Raw genomic sequence first — 21,982 nt, forward strand, 5'->3', positions numbered from 1 at the left:
GGATTTGAACCCTGGCTTCCCCAGAGTCCTGACCAACATTCAACCACTACACTTTAGTGGCTCAATAAAGGGGCTATCAAATTAAAGCTAGGTCTAGGGGCAATCCTCTCCCTCACTCCTGCCCAGCCTAGAATGCTCTTAGGAAGGATGCTCCATTATGGCAATGCATCATTTCTTACACAAGTTTTCTTTGGCCCACTGCAAAATACCAAATTGCTGCTTGAAGAAGTGGTAAGCCTCTCCTTAAAAGTAGGAAGGAGAAGAAGGAGACTCCTTCCTCTAAAAAACGTGACCTCTTAGCATTTAAAATGTAAGCTCCCTGAAAAATCTTGGAATTACTGACTTAATCTTTGGGGGGAACATCTTTACTGCATCCCACTTATTATATGATTATTCATGTAACTTAACTATTCCTGAAAGTATGTCATGTCACACCAAGCCATTGGGGAAAAACAACTCTCAAATGCACATCTAAATTTAGTTTGCAATCTCAGAGGTTTAAAATCTCTTCTTTAATTATCTTATACCACTCCTCCCTAGAAACCAATCTCACAAGGAAGTCACAATATGCAGGTTTTCTTGAACAGCAACCCTAACTCTATCTCAGGGTCCTCAGTAGATTCATTTACCTATCTGACCTTCTCAAATGTTAAAAAGCCTGATATTTATGCATGTTTTACTTCTTCCTTTTTACCAAAGGAGATGTTGATAATGTTCATTCTGAGCAATTTTCAAAAATTTAGAGAGAGAAACTCTGGGTCCTTCCACACAGCCATATACTGTAACTCAAAATATCAAGGCAGATAATCCACAATATCTGCCTTGAACTGGATTATCTGAGTCCACACTGCCATATAATCCAGTTCAATGTGGATTTTATACAGTTGTGTAGAAGGGGCCTATTCTAGTAACAAGATTATTCTGATATCTACTGAATACTATGAACAAACCATGGTTTGTTCTAAATATTGTAAATGCCTGTTATCTCATGCCATTTGCATTTAAAAACAAGACAGAAAGATAAATTGAAGTGGGGCAGCTAATGCATATCTAGACTGATTTGATGAACCACATAATCTTTGATTTTGTTCCTCTTCCTTCCAATTTTATTTTTCCAATTTTATTTTAGAGATCTATACTCATGTTTTAAAATCTGAAAATATTTTCTGTTGGCATCTGGTACAGTCAGAGTCTTTTTATGCCAGCTCCTCAAATCCGTTTATTTTAACCCAGGACTGAAATATGAATCTAGAGACCAGAATTCGAATTACCACTTAGTCACAGAAACCCACTGGGTGACCTTGGCCAAGTCACGCTCTCTCAGCTTCAAAGAAAGGCAATGACAAACCTTCTCTGAACAAATATTGCCAAGAAAGCCCTATGATAGGTTTGCCTTAGGCTCACCATAAGTCAGAAAGAACTTGAAGATGGTCAACTACAACAACACTGGAAGAAACAAGAAGAAATTCAGGTAGTTTTCAATTAGTCTGGATGCACCTGTATTCAAATTGGTACTACAGTATAAAAGAATAATTTCTTTGAAGGGATTTGTGTTTCTAAGACAAATAATGTGCCTTGTCATCAAACCGAAAGAGGCAAAATCCTCCAGTTTGTCAAGTTTAGAAAATAAAATACAAAAAGGGCGAAGAAAAAGAAAAGCTCTTTGAGCTGACTCTACATGTTACATCATTTGTAAAGAAAGGTTTATGAAGCTAACAAAAAAAGAAAAATTACCTGCAGTCTTCGATATACAACATGTGCCCAAAAGCTGCAACACTGATGTAATTTGCTCGTCTGAAATACAATTAAAATGGGCCAAATATGTAAGTTCAAATATACTAACATCAGTTGTAAAACTTGCAAAAGAGAAATCAAAAATAAAATACCTGCAGAATCTCTTTGAAACTTTGCACAGTCGGAGGGAAATACCAATTTGAAATCTGTTCTCCTTCATCGACCTCAATGTGCCTTTGGCCAAAAGGAGCAACAAGAATGTAACAGAAACTTGGAGGAGGCATATCAGCTGTAATCTGCTTAAAGTAAACAAAATTGCTGCAGTCATAAAAATGAATGCTCTGTATTAAACTTATTTACTTGGAGAAATAGATTAGGAAGACCTTCATCAAAACAAATGGAAAGCAGAGATTTTAGGGGATCTTTTTAAGGCAAAGTTGGCACTGGCAGCTCCCCAAAAGGTCAGAGGGACAACCTTCATGTATACTTTCCGGTATGTTTATGTCCATGAGTGCCTTATACAAGAAAACACAACTATTCGACAAATTACAAAAATGGTCTTTGTCCTAGTAGTCATGTTTGAGATGGATTTTATTACTTCTGCGCCTTCAAATGATTTCTGTGGCATTTGGGAATTTTAGCACTTGGGTGAATTTGACAATAAACAGATGACGCCGCGTCACTGAGGAACACGAATGCTGCCAAATTAACATTTTGAGAAGCAAACGGACAATAGAAAACATAACTACTGGAACACAAAGCAACGTGACTCTCTTTCTCTCTCTTCCTCCTTGTTATGAGACCAAATCTTTTTATTCAAAGCAAATATCCATTATTTCAAAAGGCTATAAAACCACGGGTATTAGTTAACTTTTAGTGATATAGAAGTGATATAATATTCATCTTGGGAATTACTGTTTGAACACCATAAAAAGGGAATCTTCAAGGAGAATCATAAATGAATTATGAATAAAGAAAACATATGTTCTGCTCCTTTTTTCTTTTTCTTTTTGTAAATCCAGTCTGCACAGATCATTTCAATCCAAAAATGGAGTTTGTTGCAGTATTTCTAATAAACTGAATTGGTTTCCAATGATTAAATAAAGTTTGTATCACAATGACTTTTTAATTATTATTTATTTCTATCCCGCTTTTCTTCGGAAACAGACTCGAAACGACAAACAACACGCTGACAAAAAATATTACATAACCATAGAAAATAAACATAATCAACAAACAACATATCTAATGAAAATTATAAAAAAATTTAAAAACCTGTGATACACATAATAAATAGACTACAAATACAATTTAAACATTCAGTAAGTGATCTTTTATGACGAATGTTGGCTATGTTAGATGTAGATTAAGTGATAGGTTATTATATTATTTAATTTTTTGGGTAGAATTTGGCTGTGGATATTGTTTCTTAAGGACATGGTTGTTTATGTTTCATATTTATGAATTGGATCTAGCATTGAATGTTTGCTATCTTTTGTTGTGAATCCGCCCTGAGTCCCCTTGGGTAGAGAGGGCAGAATATAAATATATTATTATTATTATTATTATTATTATTATTATTATTATTATTATATTATTTGATACACAACAAGATTAGTATTCAGCAAACAAGATCACTATGCTGACTGTTGTATTGGCTCACACGTCGGACACTTCCCAAGTGTTTAGGACTGCGTGATGTATCGGCGAGTAGAATCACAGAATCATAGAGTTGGAAGAGACCTTGTGGGCCATCCAGTCCAAACCCCTGCCAAGAAGCAGGAAAATCACAAAGCACCCCTGACAAATGGCCATTCAGCCTCTGTTTAAAAGTCTCCAAAGAAGGAGCCCCCCCCACCACTCATAATGTGTGTATATTTGAGTAAGGTGGCCTTTTGCAGCTAACAGATGGTAATCTTGTTAGCACCGATTGTGTTTAAGTGCAGTCCAAGGTCTTTAGGCACTGCACCCAGTGTTCCGATTACCATTGGAACCACCTTTACTGGCTTGTGCCAGAATCTTTGCAGTTCGATCTTTAAATCCTCATAACATGTCAGCTTTTCTAGCTGCTTCTCTTCAATCCTGCTGTCGCCTTATTGTTATTGTTGTTATTATTATTATCTTCAAATAAGATCAAATAACTGTTGACCATTTAGATCTGCTGGATCACAGCTCCCATTATGCATCGCACTGGCCCTCTATTTCTCACTTTCAAACTTCAATTGTTGGAAGATCTCAAAACTTCTACATCAAAAGTCTGTCAATTGTCAAAACAACAAATTACAATCTTTTTTTTTACTACTAAACAGAAACAGCCTGTATTCTTATTTGTTACCTATGAGTTCACAAATACGTTTTTTCTTATTCACTTAAACAAGATTCAACTATCCAGAAGAAGTTGAAACAATTTTCTGGCTGAGGGCTTGCGATAAAATGTGCATCTACTTCTCTCTTCCCAGACAAGGCAAAACTAGCAATTCTTCTTCTTTTTGGACCCAGTACTTAGCTTACCGACACTGCTGAATAATAGATGCCAATATGGTCATAATCTACTTTATTGGCTTTTTTGCTTCCCCCCGAAACATGCCCTGGCTTGCATAGCATTGCTCTTCCTTGTGCTCATAAATCCCAAAGTATTATATAACAAGCAACAAGACTTACCTACAGTTTCATGTCATTATTGACCGTCTATATAAAATCATATGGTAGTTTTTATAGTTACAAAAGTTATTTATAATGCTCCACAACCACAAACCATTCAATTAATCTTGTTTAATTTGTAGGTAATCTTGATCATTTTGTAGGTATACTTTCAGAACTATGCTTTTGGTATGACCGTTTTAGATTTTAATTTTTTTAAAAAATATTTGATGTTTTTAACTGTTATATGTTTTATTGCAGTTTTATTGCTGTTGACTTCTTTTATTTGGAAGGTATGTCGGAAGAACCTGTTCTTAAATATGGGCTATAATTAAATATAGTTCGGCATAACACCATAATCATGGTGTCATGCTGCACATAACTATATTTATGTGTGTATATGTATGTGTAAAATCTTATTAGAGAGACAGGGAGTAATATAATATATTAGCATTATTGATATACAGTACAGTTAAATTCTGGGTCCTAAGTCACCATGAACCCATGAAAGCATTTTTAAGACAGTAAAATTCATCCAACATCATCCCTGTTTGAAGACATCTTGGAGCAGATTTGGAGAAGACTTTATGAATCTCTTATTCTAGTGGTGGCTAAAGGCGAATCTACACTGTATAATTAATACAGCTTGATACCACTTTAATTGCCATCAATCAGCCTTATGGGATAAAGGGAGTTTTAGTTTTACATAGTCTTTACCTTCTCTGCCAAAAAGTGCTGGTGCCTCACCCAACTACAATTCCATAGCATTGAGCCATGACAGTTAAAGTAGTTTCAAACTGCATTAATTCTACAGTGTAGACACATCCAACCTACAGGAATATTTGATTTTATTTCTGAATTCGCTTAGGAAATCTCAAGCACATTCCCTTTTGGGATTCATCTGTTTCTCCCCAAGAATGGGATCATTACATTTCCTGCACACAATGTTATGCTATTGAATGGACACCTCCAGATCAATAACTCGCCAGGAAAAGAATTTACTTCAACTATCCCACTCTGTTTTTTTGTTCTTTATTTTTTAAACAGCAGTGGAAAAACACAAGAGGGCTATAAAAGTGGAAGATGCTTTGTAGATGTCTGTAAAATTCCATGAATGAAGCAGCCAACTGCATGATAAAAAGCCCCATCTGCTAGCACCCAGTGGCAGAAAAATCACCATAAAAATAGTGAGGATTTGTTCAGCGAAAGGAAAGCACAAAACAGAACTTTCAGGATTTAATTAGAGAGAGTAACACGGTGCCCAACAGTCTTCTTTGACTTGTGAAAGTAAGTACTTATTTGGGAAAGAGAGGAGCTGAAACAGTAGCTTACCACGTTATTCTCTTGACTTCGGCCAGGAACTTTGAGAGGCAACTGGGGAGGCCACAAACTTTCTATTAGGCTAAAAAGCCCCAGGACTCTTTGGAAATAAACAAAAGACAAATATGGTGCAATCTAATTACAGAATTAAGACTACTATATCAAAAGAAAAAGCAACAAATAATCAAGACAGCAACCATGACAAGCAACATGCCTATTTAAAGTCGGGTTTGCTAACAGGTAAAGGATTGTAACCAAATGTCATGCTCACCAGCTGAAAAAGTCCTATCGAACACAGTGAATGAACTCCAATGTTAATGCTAACTAGAATAGATCAGTTGGAATAGGAGTTGTTAATTACAACTAACTTAGGTCTCACTGATTTCTGTTGGGCAGACCTAATGTTGGGTTTGGTCCTCTAGAATTCCCTTCTGAGTAGATATGTTTGCTAAGGGTAGGAGAAGATTCTTAAATACTGGCAAGACAATCTGAATATTTCATAGTGCTATGTAGTTTCAATATTCTCAAGCATTATTCCTTAAGTATTAGCTATGGTTAAACATGTAACTGTCTCCATTTGTAAAGTCGAGTGATTAATGAAATAAAAGTGGCACAGGCTTATGAACAAAGTTCATTGAATTTATCCTGGTTACAGAAAGACTTGGGGTGCATTTACAGTTTGGAATTACAGTAGAGTCCCACTTATCCAACATAAACGGGCCGGCAGAACTTTGGATAAGTTAATATGTTGGATAATAAGGAGGGATTAAAGAAAAGGCTATTAAACATCACATTACATTATGATTTTACAAATTAAGCACCAAAACATGATGTTTTACAACAAATTTGACAGAAAAACCAGTTCAATACGCAGTAACACTATGTAGCAATTACTGTATTTACGAATTTAGCACCAAAACATCGCAATGTATTGAAAACATTGACTACAGAAAAATTGACTACTAAAAGGCAGACTGCATCGGATAATCCAGAATGTTGGATAAGCAAATGTTGGACAAGTGAGACTCTACTGTAATGCATTTTGAAACCACTTTAACTGCCCAAGCACAATGCTATAGAATCACAGGAATTATAACTTTACAAGGCTTTTAGCCTGCTCTGCCAAATGCTTGTCGAACTACAACAATTCCACTGCATTGAGCCATAGCAGTTAAAGTGGCATCAAACTGCATCAATTGTACAGTGTAGATGCACCCTTGGTAAAGAGAAAACATTTCCTGTACCATGATATGACATGACTGTGCAGTATGTAAGACATCTTTTGCTTTACACTTGTTTTCAACATGCAGAAGCAAAATAATTTCACTCAAATTAAGATCTTCTGGGTCTGAACAGTGGTAACTTGTAAAAAGTAGCTATCACTACTGATCAGATTCATGTCATTGGCCATCTCAAATCCCACATTAGACAAAAAGTGGAATATAAATAAAATAAAGTAAAATAAAACCACATAAAACGTATCAGGCACAGGAAAAATTCAGAGAAACTGAAGTGGAGAGGAAAAGCAGAAAGAAAGGCAAGCAAAAATGCCTCAATAAGCTTAGACAAGAGAGCTTTAGAGTGTTTGTGGGGACCTTTATCAGTAGGGACAAAGATGAAACAGCAGTTCTTAGAAACATGCCATAAATTCAGGGAGGAGAAGAAAGGAGAAAGTTTATTTGCATCTGTGAAGGAGGGAAGATAAAACTATCAGTGACGGAGAAATGATCTATGAGAGTGGGTATGCTTCACATTTGCCAGTTAGTTGGATGCATAGATCCAAGAGGAAATGCCTCTGCTCTAGGGGTGCATCTAGACTGTAGAATTAATGCAGTTGGGCACCACTTAAATAGCCATGGCTCAATGCTGTAGAATCCTGGGAGCTATAGTTTTACAAGGTCTTCAGCCTTTTCTGCCAATGTGTACTGGTATCTCACCACACTACAAATCCCATAGCATTGATTCAAAGCATTAATGCTATAATGTAGATGCACACTGGAAGGAATAGAAGATGAATAGTCAAGCATAGGAAAATGTCACAATGAAGTGATATGATGTGGCACTTAATGAAAAAGTATGTGTACAAAGAAAATATAATAGGGCAGGGATATAGCCCAGAATGGATCGGAAAGTATAAGGAAGAAAGTGCCTCCACAATTCCCACTTCTGAATTATTAAATGAGTTATGTTGCAAAGGATATGTGGAATGCCAGCTAAAATAGAACAATGCTATGGAAACACAACAAGTGCCAGAAGTGATCAGCTCTTGACTAACTTAAATAATTAATTGGAATTTCTATGGATCTGTTAAACTTAGATCATAGCCTAAAATGGATACAGACACTGGAATTACAATTGTAAGAGTTCTCCTTTCTGCATGCTCATTTTAAAAGTTGTAATGATTTTCCCAACTTTGCATATGATCAAAGGAATGGGCACTCGTTCAATGGGCCAGATTACAGCCTAATTTTCGTAAGACACAAATACTGTGGCCATATGTATTTTCAACTCTTTAGCAATGTAAAGCAAACAATCTGTGATAAAAAATGACAAATCAAAGTAAGACTGATAGTAACTGTTTAGGATGATATATTTTTTGTTTTCTGCCACCTATGTGCATTACCTGAGTGTCTAGTGATGTAACTTCTATTCTAGGAAATATTTTACCTAAAATGTTTGAAACTGCTGAGTAATATTTTTGTATGCATGTTTTCTTAGACAGAATGACATACAGATGGGAGAAAATGAATCTAGCAAATTCCATGTAATCTACATCAGCATACTGTCCTCTTTTCCTGGTTCTATCACAGTCTCTCATTAGTCATGCTCTGTTAATCTGCTTGGAAGTATTCAGGTTAAAGTAGGAGATCTTAGGACAGGCTGGTTGTCATATATGAGTAAGAGCAACAGAATGAAAGATGCCAGTAAATAGCGATATTCATTTGGTAATGACTGCATATAGTTTTAGTCACCAATTCTCAAAAACAATGCCTCCAGAAAATATACAGAGAACAACAAAAACAACCACCTTTAAAAAGGAACTGAAACAAAACAATAATAGTGAGTGACCCACTTTTAGAAAGTATTGCATGTTTTCAGAGCAATGTATAAATGGTGAGAAGGCCTTAAAGGATTCTAAGGAATTATCATGTATATATAAGCATGAAACTCCAGAAACACCTTGGAGGAAGAGGGCAGTGGAGCTTACTTAAGGGACCATCCAGCCTTTGGCTACAGCTCTGCAGCCTCCCTCCCCCACGCCACAACGGTGAGTGGATAAGAACGGAGGGGAAAGAACTTGCCAAACTCCAGAAACACCTTGGAGGAAGAGGGCAGTGGAGCTTACTTAAGGGACTATCCAGCCTTTGGCTACAGCTCTGCAGCCTCCCTCCCCCACTCCACACCAGTGTGTGGATAAGAGCGGAGGGGAAAGAACTTGCCAAACTCCAGAAACACCTTGGAGGAAGAGGGCAGTGGAGCTTACTTAAGGGACCATCCAACCTTCGGCTACAGGGGAAAGAACTTTATATAGCTTCTGTCCTATTGAGCTGCTGCCTGCTGAGCACTTTAAAAACCAGATGTTCGTCAAACACTTTGTGGGGACAGTGTTGTCGTCATTAATGCACTTTTAAGTGTAGAAGGGGCACCAATAAGCACTTTCCAGTAGAACTGAACTGTTGCACTGCACTTTATGAACTAAACCGCTTACCACCTATATTACACCAATATTTATTATGATAACATCAAATACCTATTGCTGGACCCTTCTTTGGACTTGAATTAAGCACTATAGCACTTTGGCACTGAGGTCGTTACAACCACAGTCAACATCTGTAGTGATCAAGGTGTGTTAGTAGCTAGAGTATTAATTTAGGGTCAGGGACGCAAATAGGAGGGTGGGAAGGGAGGGCAGTGGTTAGAGGCCATTGGGCCAATGCAATTACCATCCATAGATAACAATATAAACAACACTGAAGCACTGGAGCACTCTTATAGGGTTGGGGTAAAGAAATTAACATCTTAACTCCTACGCTGAGTATACTACTGCTTCCAATCAGAACATCAGTATAACCCTCAAAGGAGATAGGAGTAGGAAGCAGCAGTAATATGATCCTCACGTGTGAAAGTGAGTCTACAACTATGGTAGACCATGTAGGGAGAGGGTGTGCATTTAGCAGCTGGGGGGCCCCCATCGAAGTTATCCAGGGGAGGGGGAGATATGGGAAAGGGAGGCATAACTTAATTCGGCCTAGGGTGAGAAATAGAGTGCTTGTAGATCTAAAACGGCCTCCTGACATAGTAAAGTTGGGTGCCCAGGTTGGCGGACCCTCCGATCTGAAGGTGGTGCTGCTGAACGCCAGGTCTGTCAATGGTAAAGCTGCAATCATCCAGGACCTCATCCTGGATGAGCGGGCAGACCTGGCGTTCATAACGGAGACCTGGTTGGACGAGGCTGGGGGAGTTAACCTCACCCAGCTTTGTCCACCAGGATATACCGTGCAGCACCAACCAAGATCTGGAGGGAGGGGAGGAGGGGTTGCAGTGGTCTATAAGGAGTCCATCCCCCTGACCAGGTGCCCCATCCCGCAGTCTACCTTGTTTGAGTGTGCTCATCTGAGGGTAGGGAGCCGGGACAGTTTAGGGATTCTGTTAGTGTACCGACCACCCCGCTGCACTACAGTCTCCCTGCCTGAGCTAGCTGGGGTGGTCTCGGGCCTGGCTTTGGAGTCCCAACGGCTCATTGTGCTGGGGGACTTCAATGTCCATGCCGAGGCCACTCCCTCCGGTGCGGCTCAGGACTTCATGGCCGCCATGGCAACCATGGGGCTGTCCCAATTAGTATCTGGCCCTACCCACAGAGCAGGGCACACACTTGACTTGGTTTTCTGCCAGGGATGGGAGGAAGGTGGCGGTGTGGAGGAGCTCACCATCGCTCCTTTGCCATGGACCGACCATCACCTGATCAGGTTTAGAATCACTGCGCCCCCCAACCTCCGCAGGGGTGGAGGACCCAAAATGGTCCGCCCCAGGAGGCTTATGGATCCGGATGGATTCCTGACGGCTCTTGGGGAATTTCCCGCCACCTCGGCTGGTGACCCTGTCGATGCTCTGGTCGCCCTCTGGAACAAGGAGGCGGCTAGGGCAATAGACACAGTCGCTCCGGAACGTCCCCTCTCAAGTACCCGAGCTAAACCATCTCCTTGGTTCACCGAGGAGTTGGCAGCGATGAAGCGAAAGAAGAGGGGACTAGAGGGTGTGTGGCGTTCGGAGCCGAGCGAGCCAAACCGAACACGGCTGTGTTCCTATCTTAGGGCATATGCCGCGGCAATAGATGCTGCAAAGAACATTTTCTTTGCAGCTAATATTGCGTCTGCAAAGAACCGTCCGGCGGAGCTGTTCTGAGTTGTCAGAGGTTTGTTATATCCCGTCCCTCAAGACGGGATCCCTGACAACTCGGCAGCCCGCTGTGAAGCATTTGCTCGGTTCTTTGCGGACAAAGTCGCTTTGATCCGTTCTGGCTTTGACACCATATTAACGGCAGTCTCCGAGGATGTAGCAAGAGCATCTGCTTGTCCTATTTTGATGGATTCGTTTCAATTGGTTCAGCCTGAGGACGTGGACAAGGTGCTTGGAGAGGTGAGGGCTACCACATGCATCCTAGACCCCTGCCCATCCTGGCTAGTGAGAGAAGCCAGAGGGGGATTGGCCGAGTGGGTGAAGGTGGTGGTGAATGCCTCCCTTCGGGAAGGCATATTTCCAGCGAGCCTTAAATTGGCTGTGATCAAACCGCTGTTGAAGAGGCCATCACTGGACCCCACTCAATTGGATAGCTATCGGCCTATTTCCAATCTCCCCTTTTTGGGCAAGGTCGTGGAACGTGTGGTGGCCGCACAACTCCAGGCATTCTTGGTTGAGACTGATTTTCTAGATCCGGCGCAGTCTGGTTTCAGGCCGGGGCATGGTACCGAGACAGCCTTGGTCGCCTTAGTCGATGATCTACGCCGGGAACTGGACAGGGGGAGTGTGTCCCTGCTGGTTCTGCTGGACCTCTCAGCGGCCTTCGATACCGTCGATTACGGTATCCTTCTGGGGCGCCTTGCCAGGATGGGTCTCGGAGGTACTGTTTTGCAGTGGCTCCGGTCCTTCCTGGAGCGGCGTTCCCAGATGGTGTCATTGGGGGACGCCTGCTCGGCCCCACAACCATTGACTTGTGGGGTCCCGCAGGGTTCAGTACTGTCCCCCATGTTGTTCAACATATACATGAAGCCGCTGGGAGAGATCATCCGGAGTTTTGGGGTTCAGTGTCATCTGTACGCAGATGATGTCCAGCTCTGTCACTCCTTTCCACCTGTCACTAAGGAGGCTGTTCAGGTCCTGAACCGGTGTCTCGCCGCTGTGTCGGACTGGATGAGGGCGAACAAATTGAAACTGAATCCAGACAAGACAGAGGTCCTCCTGGTCAGTCGCAAGGCTGAACAGGGAATAGGGTTACAGCCTGTGTTGGACGGGGTTGCACTCCCCCTGAAGACACAGGTTCGCAGTCTGGGGGTTCTCCTGGACTCATCGCTGAGCCTGGAGCCCCAGGTCTCGGCGGTGGCCAGGGGAGCCTTTGCACAACTAAGACTTGTGCGCCAGCTGCGCCCGTTCCTTGGGAGGTCTGACTTGGCCACGGTGGTCCACGCTCTGGTTACATCCCGTTTGGACTACTGCAACGCTCTCTACGTGGGGTTGCCTTTGAAGACGGCCCGGAAGCTCCAATTAGTACAACGGGCGGCAGCCAGATTAATAACTGGGGTGGCTTATAGGGAGCGTACCACCTCCCTACTTAGCCAGCTCCACTGGCTGCCGATATGCTACCGAGCCCAATTCAAAGTGCTGGTTTTGACCTATAAAGCCCTAAACGGTTCTGGCCCAATCTACTTGTCCGAACGTATCTCCTCCTATGAGCCAGGAAGATCCCTAAGGTCATCTGGAGAGGCCCTGCTCTCGGTCCCGCCTGCCTCACAGACACGGCTGGTGGGGACGAGGGACAGGGCCTTCTCGGTTGGGCCCCCCCCTGGCTGTGGAACACCCTCCCCAGAGAAATACGGCAAGCCCCAACCCTTTTGAGTTTTAGAAAAGCCCTGAAAACATGGCTATGTGCCCAAGCTTTTGAAGATTAAACGATAATGACGACCCGGACTGATTTATGGCTACAGCACGAGGATTTTGGAGGAATGGATTTTAATCATATGTTTTTATATTTTTATATTGTTTTAATTGTTTTATTGGATTTTTATTGCTGTTTTAATTATGTATAGGCATCGAATTGTTGCCAATTTTGTACGCCGCCCTGAGTCCCTTCGGGTGAGAAGGGCGGGATATAAATGTTGGAAATAAATAATAAATAAATAAATCTTACTTAAACACAGGAAAATTGGAGCATTATATTGGCATATCTCCCTCATTCATAAACATGTATGCATAGTCTAAACATTTGTATAACAAGTATGTATGCTTGGGTGTAACTTTTTGAAAAAAAATAGTTCCAAGCTATGCTTCTGTTCTCTTTATTATATCACAGTCAAGTTTTAATCTGTCCTCTCAAATATTATTAGCAAGGTGGTCTATAATAGCGCTATCAATGTAATTTCTTAGTCATTGGCTGTTGGTCCCTGGAAGGAGCAAAACAATTGTAGCTGATGGACGCAGATAAGCAATTGGTCATTCTTTTGAGAAAAATAACTGAGGGTCTTCTACACCAGATAGCTTGCGAGGCATTGGTGTAAAGTGTGGATAGGGAGTAACGGCCTATTAGATGTTACGATTACAAACCTCATCATTCCTAGTCAGCAGAACAAAATATGAAATATGATGGGAGTTGCAATTGAATGATCTCTAGAAGGCTCATATTCCTCATTTTTATTTTAGAGACACTTGCTGGCCAATACTACTGCCAATGAGTTGTAAATCAAGCCTGAAGAACTAGGCAAAGAGGCCCCTGTTTCCCAGTAGGATTATAGCTGAGATCTGTGGCAAGGTCTAGGGAAAGCAAGTAAGCATAGGATCCAGCTACTGCCATTGGTGAGCAGAATCATGATCTGGCCACTGTTGTGTCAGATCCAAATCTGACCATAGTAAGTAGGATCAGGAGCTAATCTCATCAGCCAGCAAATCAGCTCCAATTGGTAATAAACAGAATTAGGATTGGGTCCCTGTTTCCTGCTATGTAGGCTGATGGTAAATAGGATCAGGACTAGACAGAAATCATAGGTCTGTAAGGTAGACTCTTAGTTTACCATGTGTATAAGCAGAGCCTGGATTAAGGGCACACTAATACCCTATGTGAGTGCTAGGTCTAATCTAGCCTTAGCCCAACAAACTGGGAACAGTTTCCTCACCCCTTGCCCAAATCCCTGCTGCCTCCCAGCTGTTGTACCTGATTAGTGGTCCATGCCTTGGCCAAGTACTTTCTTCTAGCCTTTTAACCCCCAAGCTAACTCTTCTACACTTTCATCTGTGACAATGGCTTATATGTAGTGTTGGTCATACTCTATCCCCATAAGCAGCCACCTTCCATCACATCCTACCAACACTGGGCAATCAAATATTAAGGCAAGACCTGCTAATGATGTCCATTCCAAGTCAGATGTCACTCCAGAACATCTAAAGTTGCTGTGTGGGGAATGAGACATAATTGCATATCACATCAAAACATTTATTCTGTCAAAATAAATGCATTTTTCTATATGAGAAGAATGGGAAACCTTTAACTCTTGTGATGTTGTTAAGACTCCAGCTTCCTTCATTCTTATCTCTTAGCGATCTTGGCTGGCAATGGAAGGAATGGAGATGTAACCACATTTTTGAGAGCTAAAAGTTTCCCAGCCTCACTCTCAGAGGCCACAAAGTCCTATTATTGTAGATTCAACTTATAATAGCCACCCTGCAGATAATATTATAGACTTTTTCTTACTTTCCTCTGACGACTCTTTGCAAAACTTTCATTCCAGATAAAAGACAGTGTCTTCCTTCCCATCTTTTGCTATATTCTTCTATTGGTTCTGGTGAAGAAAATGGGATCTGAAATTGTATTTCGCTGAACATCCCATAGACGTCCTGAACAAGGAGGCACAATCTGGAAAAAGCATGCACAATTTATTCTATGAACAGCACATTTACGAGTTAAAAACCTGTTTAAGGTTATGTATTTTATTTTCTGCAACAGCAGCTAGTTTAACTCTATTAAAATTTTAACACCTCAAAATTAAAGATTTCCTCACTGGGAAAGGTAGCTTGGGTGGTTTAGAAAAATTGAAGCCTGAATGCATCACCAATGATAATCAACTATTTTTTATGATACATATACAGTTTTAAAGGAACCAGTACCAGAAAGGTGGAAGACCAAAACCATAAAAAGCACTCACTACTCAAGACAGACAATTCAGTAATACAGACCAACCACTAGATCCAACAGAAGAAAGCTTAATATGTTGAGAATATTACACCAAGAACTGGGAAGCCTTGGCCCTAGAGCGCACTAGCTGGAGGTCAGCTGTGACCAGCAGTGCTGTGGAATTTGAAGAGGCGCAAAAGGGAGAAACGTGTCAAGAGGAAGATGCATCAAGCCAACCTTGACTGGGACTACCTTCCATCTGGAAACCGATGTCTTCACTGTGGAAGAACATGTGGGTCAAGAATAGGGTTTCACAGTCACCTTCATACCCACCACCAAGACACTACACCTGGAAGACAATCATCCTTGGACAATGAGAGATCGCCTAAGTAAGTACATGCAGGAATTACTGGAAAGAATGTGAGATGAACTGGGTAGTAACACTTTTCTCTCCAAGTAGAAATATTTCAGCTCCACCTCAAGTCTACCCTCACAATTTATTCTTAAAGCATCTGCCTTATTATACACAGTATTTGATATCTGGAACTATTACATCTGGGGCTTGAAATGAACCAAAATTAACATGAAAATTTTCATCAAGGTCAGTTGAAACATAGAAAAATCTAACAAGAACCTGATGTGATTCATGTACCCAGTGATACTCGCCTTGTTCTTGCACTTCCCCAGAGACATAGATATGCATTTTGGGAGTGCTCTTAGACCCCATTCCCACCCTAGATATCTTAGTAAAATCCAGAGACCACTATGGCCACAAAGTTCCATTCACCAATGGATCTAGATAGCCTGACCACAGTTGCCCTTGAACTGGTAACATTCAGATTAGATTACTGCAATGTGTTACACATTCATCTGATTTGAAGACTATTCAGTAACAATAATTGTAGAGTGGATAACAATTGACCCATGGACTACATGCATGTCTGATAGTTTCCAAACTCCTGCAGCTTCTAACATTGCTGAATTTGCTGTTTTAAAGTGCTAACACTCTCACCAGTTTTGCTTTGAAAAAAGAGTATACGGAATTTGCTTTGTTTTTAAAATACACTCACAAAAACTTCATCTGTGGATTTTGTTAGCCACTGCACCACCAGGATTTGGTGGAATGGTGAAAACTTGGTGACAGGAGGCACTGCTTACCTAATTGCTAGAATATATCCAGTTATTCTGCTAGATCAGTGTTTCCCAACCTTTTGTCCTCCAGGTTCTTTGGACTGCAACTCCCAGAATTTCCAGCCAGCTTGCCAGCTGTTAGGAATTGTGAGAGTTGAAGTCCAAAACATCTGGAGGAACAAAGGTTGGGCAACACTGTGCTAGATGACTGACAACAACTACCTGTGAAGAACCTTTGATAATACCTCACAACCTCTGAGGATGTCTGCCATAGATGTGGGTGAAATGTCAGGAAATAATGCTTCTGGAGCATGGCCATACAGCCCGGAAAACTCCCAACAACCCAGTGATTCCAGCCATGAAAGCCTTCGACAACACAAGCTTTGATAATGTTAAAATAGCTCTACTGGCTGTTTATAATTTTTCAGTTACTATTATGTTATTATTACATTGTTAAACGATTTTGAAAATTAATTTATCTGTTCCATATAAATAAAAAAAATATGATAATAGGGATTTTTTTGTCTTTTTTTCTTATTCTCCAAGGAGTTCAGAATGGTATACCAGGTCCTGTAAACCCTCTTCCTCCAGCATCCAAATAATAGTGGCAAAAAATACAGATGCCTTGCAGGCGGTTAGTAAAATAGAAGACTACTTCCGCTGTTTTCATAAGAAGGTAGATATTATAAATGTAAATAAATAAAAATTAAAGTGTAGTTAGCGTCAATTCATTAGTGGAAAAGAAGCTTCCTTCAGGGAAATGGCAGCCTACTTGTAGCTCAACATCAAAACAGGTGGAAACAGTCCTGAGGTAAAACTGATTTTCCCCTCAGTTAATGCTGCAAAAACATGTGCAGATGCCCCAAGACAAAAAGATAGTTTGGGTGTGTGGCTGGTGCTGAAGAGGCCGCAAAGATGAGGGTGTGAGAACAGATGGCTGGGAAGCTCACATATGATTCACTGAGAAGAAGAGAGGCAAAGGCAGGAGAATGATAAGAAAAGATTAAGATTTCGCCCCCTCCCTCCAAGACTTCAGCCTGATTCTCTTGAAAGCTGTGTCTCAGGTGTATAGCTCCAGGTGAGGGCTTGCATCTTCCTCCATATCAGTTTTTTAAAAAAATCCCTGCCCAAAGAAAACAAACATATCATGAGGAAGATTAGACTAGACCTCTCCTCCTAAAATCTAGTTTTCTACCTGGAGGGACTTGCTATTTTTATATGGAGATACACCCAGTAACATAAACCTCAATCTGTTCTCTGAAATGATATAACCCAGGCACAGTTTTACCAGCTCCACAATGAGCTTATTTCAAAGCTTGGGAATATACTTTTAATTTCTTAAAAATTGCTGGAGGCAGGGGAGAGGGAAGGCGAGGCCGATTGTTTTGCATTGTTTTTATGACTGTTCTGCTAATGCTTAGACTTACTTATTTCCCAGTGGATATTTAGAAACGATTACAGTATTATGCCATTGTGCCCCCTCCTAGTTAGTCATGCTTCTTGAGAAGAGTGGAAAATGGATTCTCATGTTGATAATGAAATGAATAAATGTGGTTTATGTTTCCTTGAGTGACATTTGTTGTCCCCAAAAGTATAGGTATGAATAGAAGTCTAAAAGACTGGTAACTGGGTGTTTTGGGGGGCAAGGAATGGAAGAATAGCCCAACAATGATGGTGACAATGATATCATTAGAAGAGGAGTGCAGTAAGGATAATGAGATTTGTAATTGCTCTTAGAGAAAAATAGCGGAGACAAAAATTACATTGTGGAAATAAATATGTTATAAACGAACAAGATTGACAGTTCAGCCTTTTGTTCTATCCTTACTGGAAGCAATGGAGAGGAGAGGAGAGGGAAAAAAGAGAGAAGCTACTAGGAAGTTTAAACGTACGGACTATCTGCCTGATATCAGTGCCAGCAACATTTGCTCATGCCAGATAGGGTGCCACTAAATATGCCTTCTTCCAGATGAGAAACTTATCTCTTTGTGTATGTGCACTCCCTAGCAAGGGCCAAACGCATGAGGAGGTGCACGCACACATAATGGGCCCTCTGTACTCCATTCTTAAGTCAAAACAGACTCAAGACTGTGCCCACAGAGTTCCAATCTAACAACCTGTCTAGTCAAGTCTTGAGGTGGAGCTCCTAAACTTCTACTGGTGTGGCTTAGAGTCAAACGGCAACCTTCGAGACTCCACCCGAACTGGATTTAATTTATCTGAACCACTCAAATGCAAACAAAAGCCCTCCTCCCACTGCACGCATTTATCTCTAGCAAAATCAGAATCAAGGAGACAGATGTGTGGGCACAGGAGCACATGAAAATCAGTCTGTGTTTTCTGTCCCATAATGCTACAAAAATTCGGCAACACACTGTAGCTGCCCAAAATGCTCCGTATCATTTTCATCAGCCTTATAATATTCTCACACCCCCATACCAGATGCTAGGTATTTTGCATCATATTTAACATTTACTTGTGGTGGTATCAAGAAAAGAAACAAACACCATTCTTTAAACTTACAACAGACCTGAAACAGTAACACAAAAGATATGCAAAAAGAAAAGCAAACGTCTCTACGGTTAATGATGGCAAATATAATTATTTCCATTTCCAGTGGTAAGTAATACCACAAAAAGACACACACAGAGACCCAAAATAGAATTTGAAGAAGTAAGTTCAGATGTGACTGTTAAAACACACTAATTTCTTTTCTAAGATCAAAACATTTGCTAATTTAACGCTGCATTTACTGCAATAAATCTCACTGAACTTAGTGGGGTATACTTTTTAGCAGATAAGCTCCTGTTAATAATTACAGAGAACACCAAAAATGCCACTCCCCAATACACTTTTTCTGATGTTCTCTTCATTACAACTGAATATTTCGACTGCCTTCAGATTGCAGCAATGTCATTCGATTTCAAACAGAACCACAATCCAATAACTATGTATGATTATTAGCAGAGTTCAATTAACTTGTCTGTGATAGATGTCTGTTCCATGGTGCAGAGAGTCACATGGCTGATGATGCTGCCTTTGTGATTTTGTCCTTTCAGCATCTTCATGCTTCCACAGCTAGCACCTCTGTCATTTCTAGTTTTGCTTTAACATGGCACTTAATGGAATTACCATTTGCCTTTTGAAATGGCTGGGGGATTTGCTCTTTCTTTGACACAAAGGCACAATAACACAACCACATACAATTGCCACTGTTATGCTATTGAAAGTACTGTATATTAAAAAATAAATATGCATAACTTTTTAAAAATACTGACCACTGCTGTGGATTTCCTGTTTTTGTTTGCTCTGTAGTCTTGGAAACAGTGGTAGCAAATAAAGAGGACGGAGGAGACATTTTACCACCAGGGCTTAATTCATATTTGAAAACAAAGAGAACCTTTACAGAGAGACTAGGTTGGTGCTCTCCTGTAATGTGCCACTTATGCCTCCAAGTATTGTGCCACTCCCTTTTGCATGCTCAGTATGAAGAGGAGTTGACAGATGTTAGCAAGAAAATTGGTTCTGTATGTAGAACCACTGTTATAATTCCAAATCTAGACAAATGCAAAAAAACATTAACTGTATAATACCAAAGGATCATATTTTGGAAGCACCCAGAAATGCCTCCATATTGTATACTAAATCTTTATTAAGATAATTGTGATAAATAAGATTATCATCTTCCATCTAGTCAGCCTCCCACCTGGTCAAATTTCTATTCAGTTATTACTGGAAGTGTTTGGTCCTAAACAGTTAAAAAAACGAAGTGGTCTACAGACCTAACTCGTGTGGCACAGAGTATTATAAAGTGTTCTACAACAAAAACATCAACAAAAAAAATTGCAGTGCATTCTCAGCCTGTAGCTAAAGCTCTGGCCAAACACAGTAGAGGCATTTTTTGTATTGTTTGGATCATGTGAAGAACAATGTTCTTCCTTTCCCACTTCTTGAAACATTCCCATTCTACACTGTACAAAACTGACAATCCTGCATTTGAGCACTATATGGTATATAGGGGATAAGTAAAGCATGATGAAGAAAGTATATTTCTTAACTGAAAGCTCATCTTCAGTACACAAGACATTTCCTTCTTCGCCCACCCTTCACCATTTCCAACTACCCATCCCTCTATTTACTATGGTTCAACTACACACAGCTGTAGAATGAACTGCTAGGCACACAAGGCCAGAGTAATGTCCAGCTCTTGGCATCTAGAAGTTTCCAAGTCATTTCTTATTTCCCACTTTTTTATTTTTAAATTTCTTCAAAATGCCACACTACATTAATATACACAGAGGTTATTTCAGGGGAGGCAATTTTTCAATATCTTAAATGACCCCCAGTAAATTCTCTACGTTTTACCAGGGAATTGAAGGCGAAGAAACAAATGGAACACAGACTACAGTGTTGATGTGCATAACTTGGAGCAGATCCAACTAAACACAGCTTTGGAAAGTCTATGCCATTGCAATAATGACAGTGAAGATATCAGACTTTCTGCCATCATTATATTTGTACTGTGCTAACCAACAGAGCTTTGTAAAATAATTATGGGCCTTTTACATTCTGCTGGACAAGATAATGCAGACCGCCCAACATTCAAACATGAACAATATTTACAATAGCTCTGCAGACAAAATCATTCAGTTCCATTTGGACTTGGATGCCACAGCTGATATATATCCACTGGATATAACTTTGACTCTTGCTTGTTCTACGAGGGTTAAATGAAAAGTAATGCCTCCATCTTAGTTACTTGGGTTTTGATGGGAATATTTTAATAAATCAAACACAGAAATAATCCTTAAAATGTGCTCTTTAACTACCACTATTCACTTTTCCACATAATCACCAGACAATTGGATACATTTCTGCCAACGATGAACAAGTTTTCTGAAGCTGTCACGGAAAAAGTCAACACTCTGTTTCCACAAACAGCGTCTCACACTTCTCTCAACATCTTCATCAGAAGCATAATTATGTCCCTGCAGATCTTCTTTCATTATTGGGAACAGATGGATTCTCTGATGAATCTCCTTTGGGGTGACACCTTCTGCTGCCAAGAATTCAATGACTGCACATTGCTTAAGTCGCATTGACCGACCATCTCCGTAGGGTTCCATACTTTGCACTTTAACAACACAATCATTCAATGCTAAGGCTTCCTGCCAAATGGAACTGTAGAGGCGAGTCTACGGAACAAGCCAGTCCTGCCGCATACCAGTACTGCCATCTGTTGAGGAGTTACGAAGGTGGAGGCATTACTTTTCATTCAGCCCTCATAGATTACTGCATATATTTCAGTATGAGAAGCCTGAGGACATGGGAAGGATCCTTTCCATGTGAGTTAAATGTACTATTAGCAGGAAAGTTCTGCTTCAGCAGACATCTGCAGCTAGGTAAATATCTTGGTCTGCAGCCTGAGGATTCTCATAATCAAATCTGAATGATCCAGGCTAACTTAGAAAGCACACTAAATTTATTTCAGTGGGTCCCAGAAATGGTCCTATATTTGTCTTTTCCTTTTGTTCAGCACATAGTAGAACAAACACATTCATGACTGCTGACTTTGTGCCAGCTTTTGAGGGGGAGGACTTAGACCACTGATATGAGTAGTTCAGTGCAAAGTCTGAAGTCCCTTACAAATGGACCCTTAAGAGGCTGATAACAACATGCTTAGCTAGGATACTAAACTATCGTATATACTCGTTTATAAGTAAAAAAAAAAATTGACACAAAAATTGACACAAAAATCTTATACATGGATTATTGCAAGTC

General features: G+C 40.5%; 1 protein-coding gene across 5 annotated transcripts in view; it reads right to left on the minus strand.

Moving 5' to 3' along the window:
- Positions 1-21,982, minus strand: part of spidr (scaffold protein involved in DNA repair) — a 212,047-nt gene that overhangs the window by 20,002 nt on the left and 170,063 nt on the right. Inside the window, exons 11-14 of one of the 5 annotated variants that reach the window (XM_008114866.3) lie at positions 14,651-14,812; positions 5,707-5,794; positions 1,887-2,030; positions 1,735-1,794 (exon numbers count right to left, since the gene is read on the minus strand). In XM_008114866.3, the coding sequence (XP_008113073.2) occupies positions 1,735-1,794; positions 1,887-2,030; positions 5,707-5,794; positions 14,651-14,812 (454 nt within the window). Of the gene's footprint in view, positions 1-1,734; positions 1,795-1,886; positions 2,034-5,706; positions 5,795-14,650; positions 14,813-21,982 lie in introns of all 5 variants that reach the window. The other 4 variants (XM_008114865.3, XM_062979351.1, XM_008114867.3 and 1 more) reach the window with 4 other exon arrangements.

This window comes from Anolis carolinensis, chromosome 4 (assembly GCF_035594765.1).
Source record: "Anolis carolinensis isolate JA03-04 chromosome 4, rAnoCar3.1.pri, whole genome shotgun sequence".
Lineage (NCBI taxonomy): Eukaryota > Metazoa > Chordata > Lepidosauria > Squamata > Dactyloidae > Anolis > Anolis carolinensis.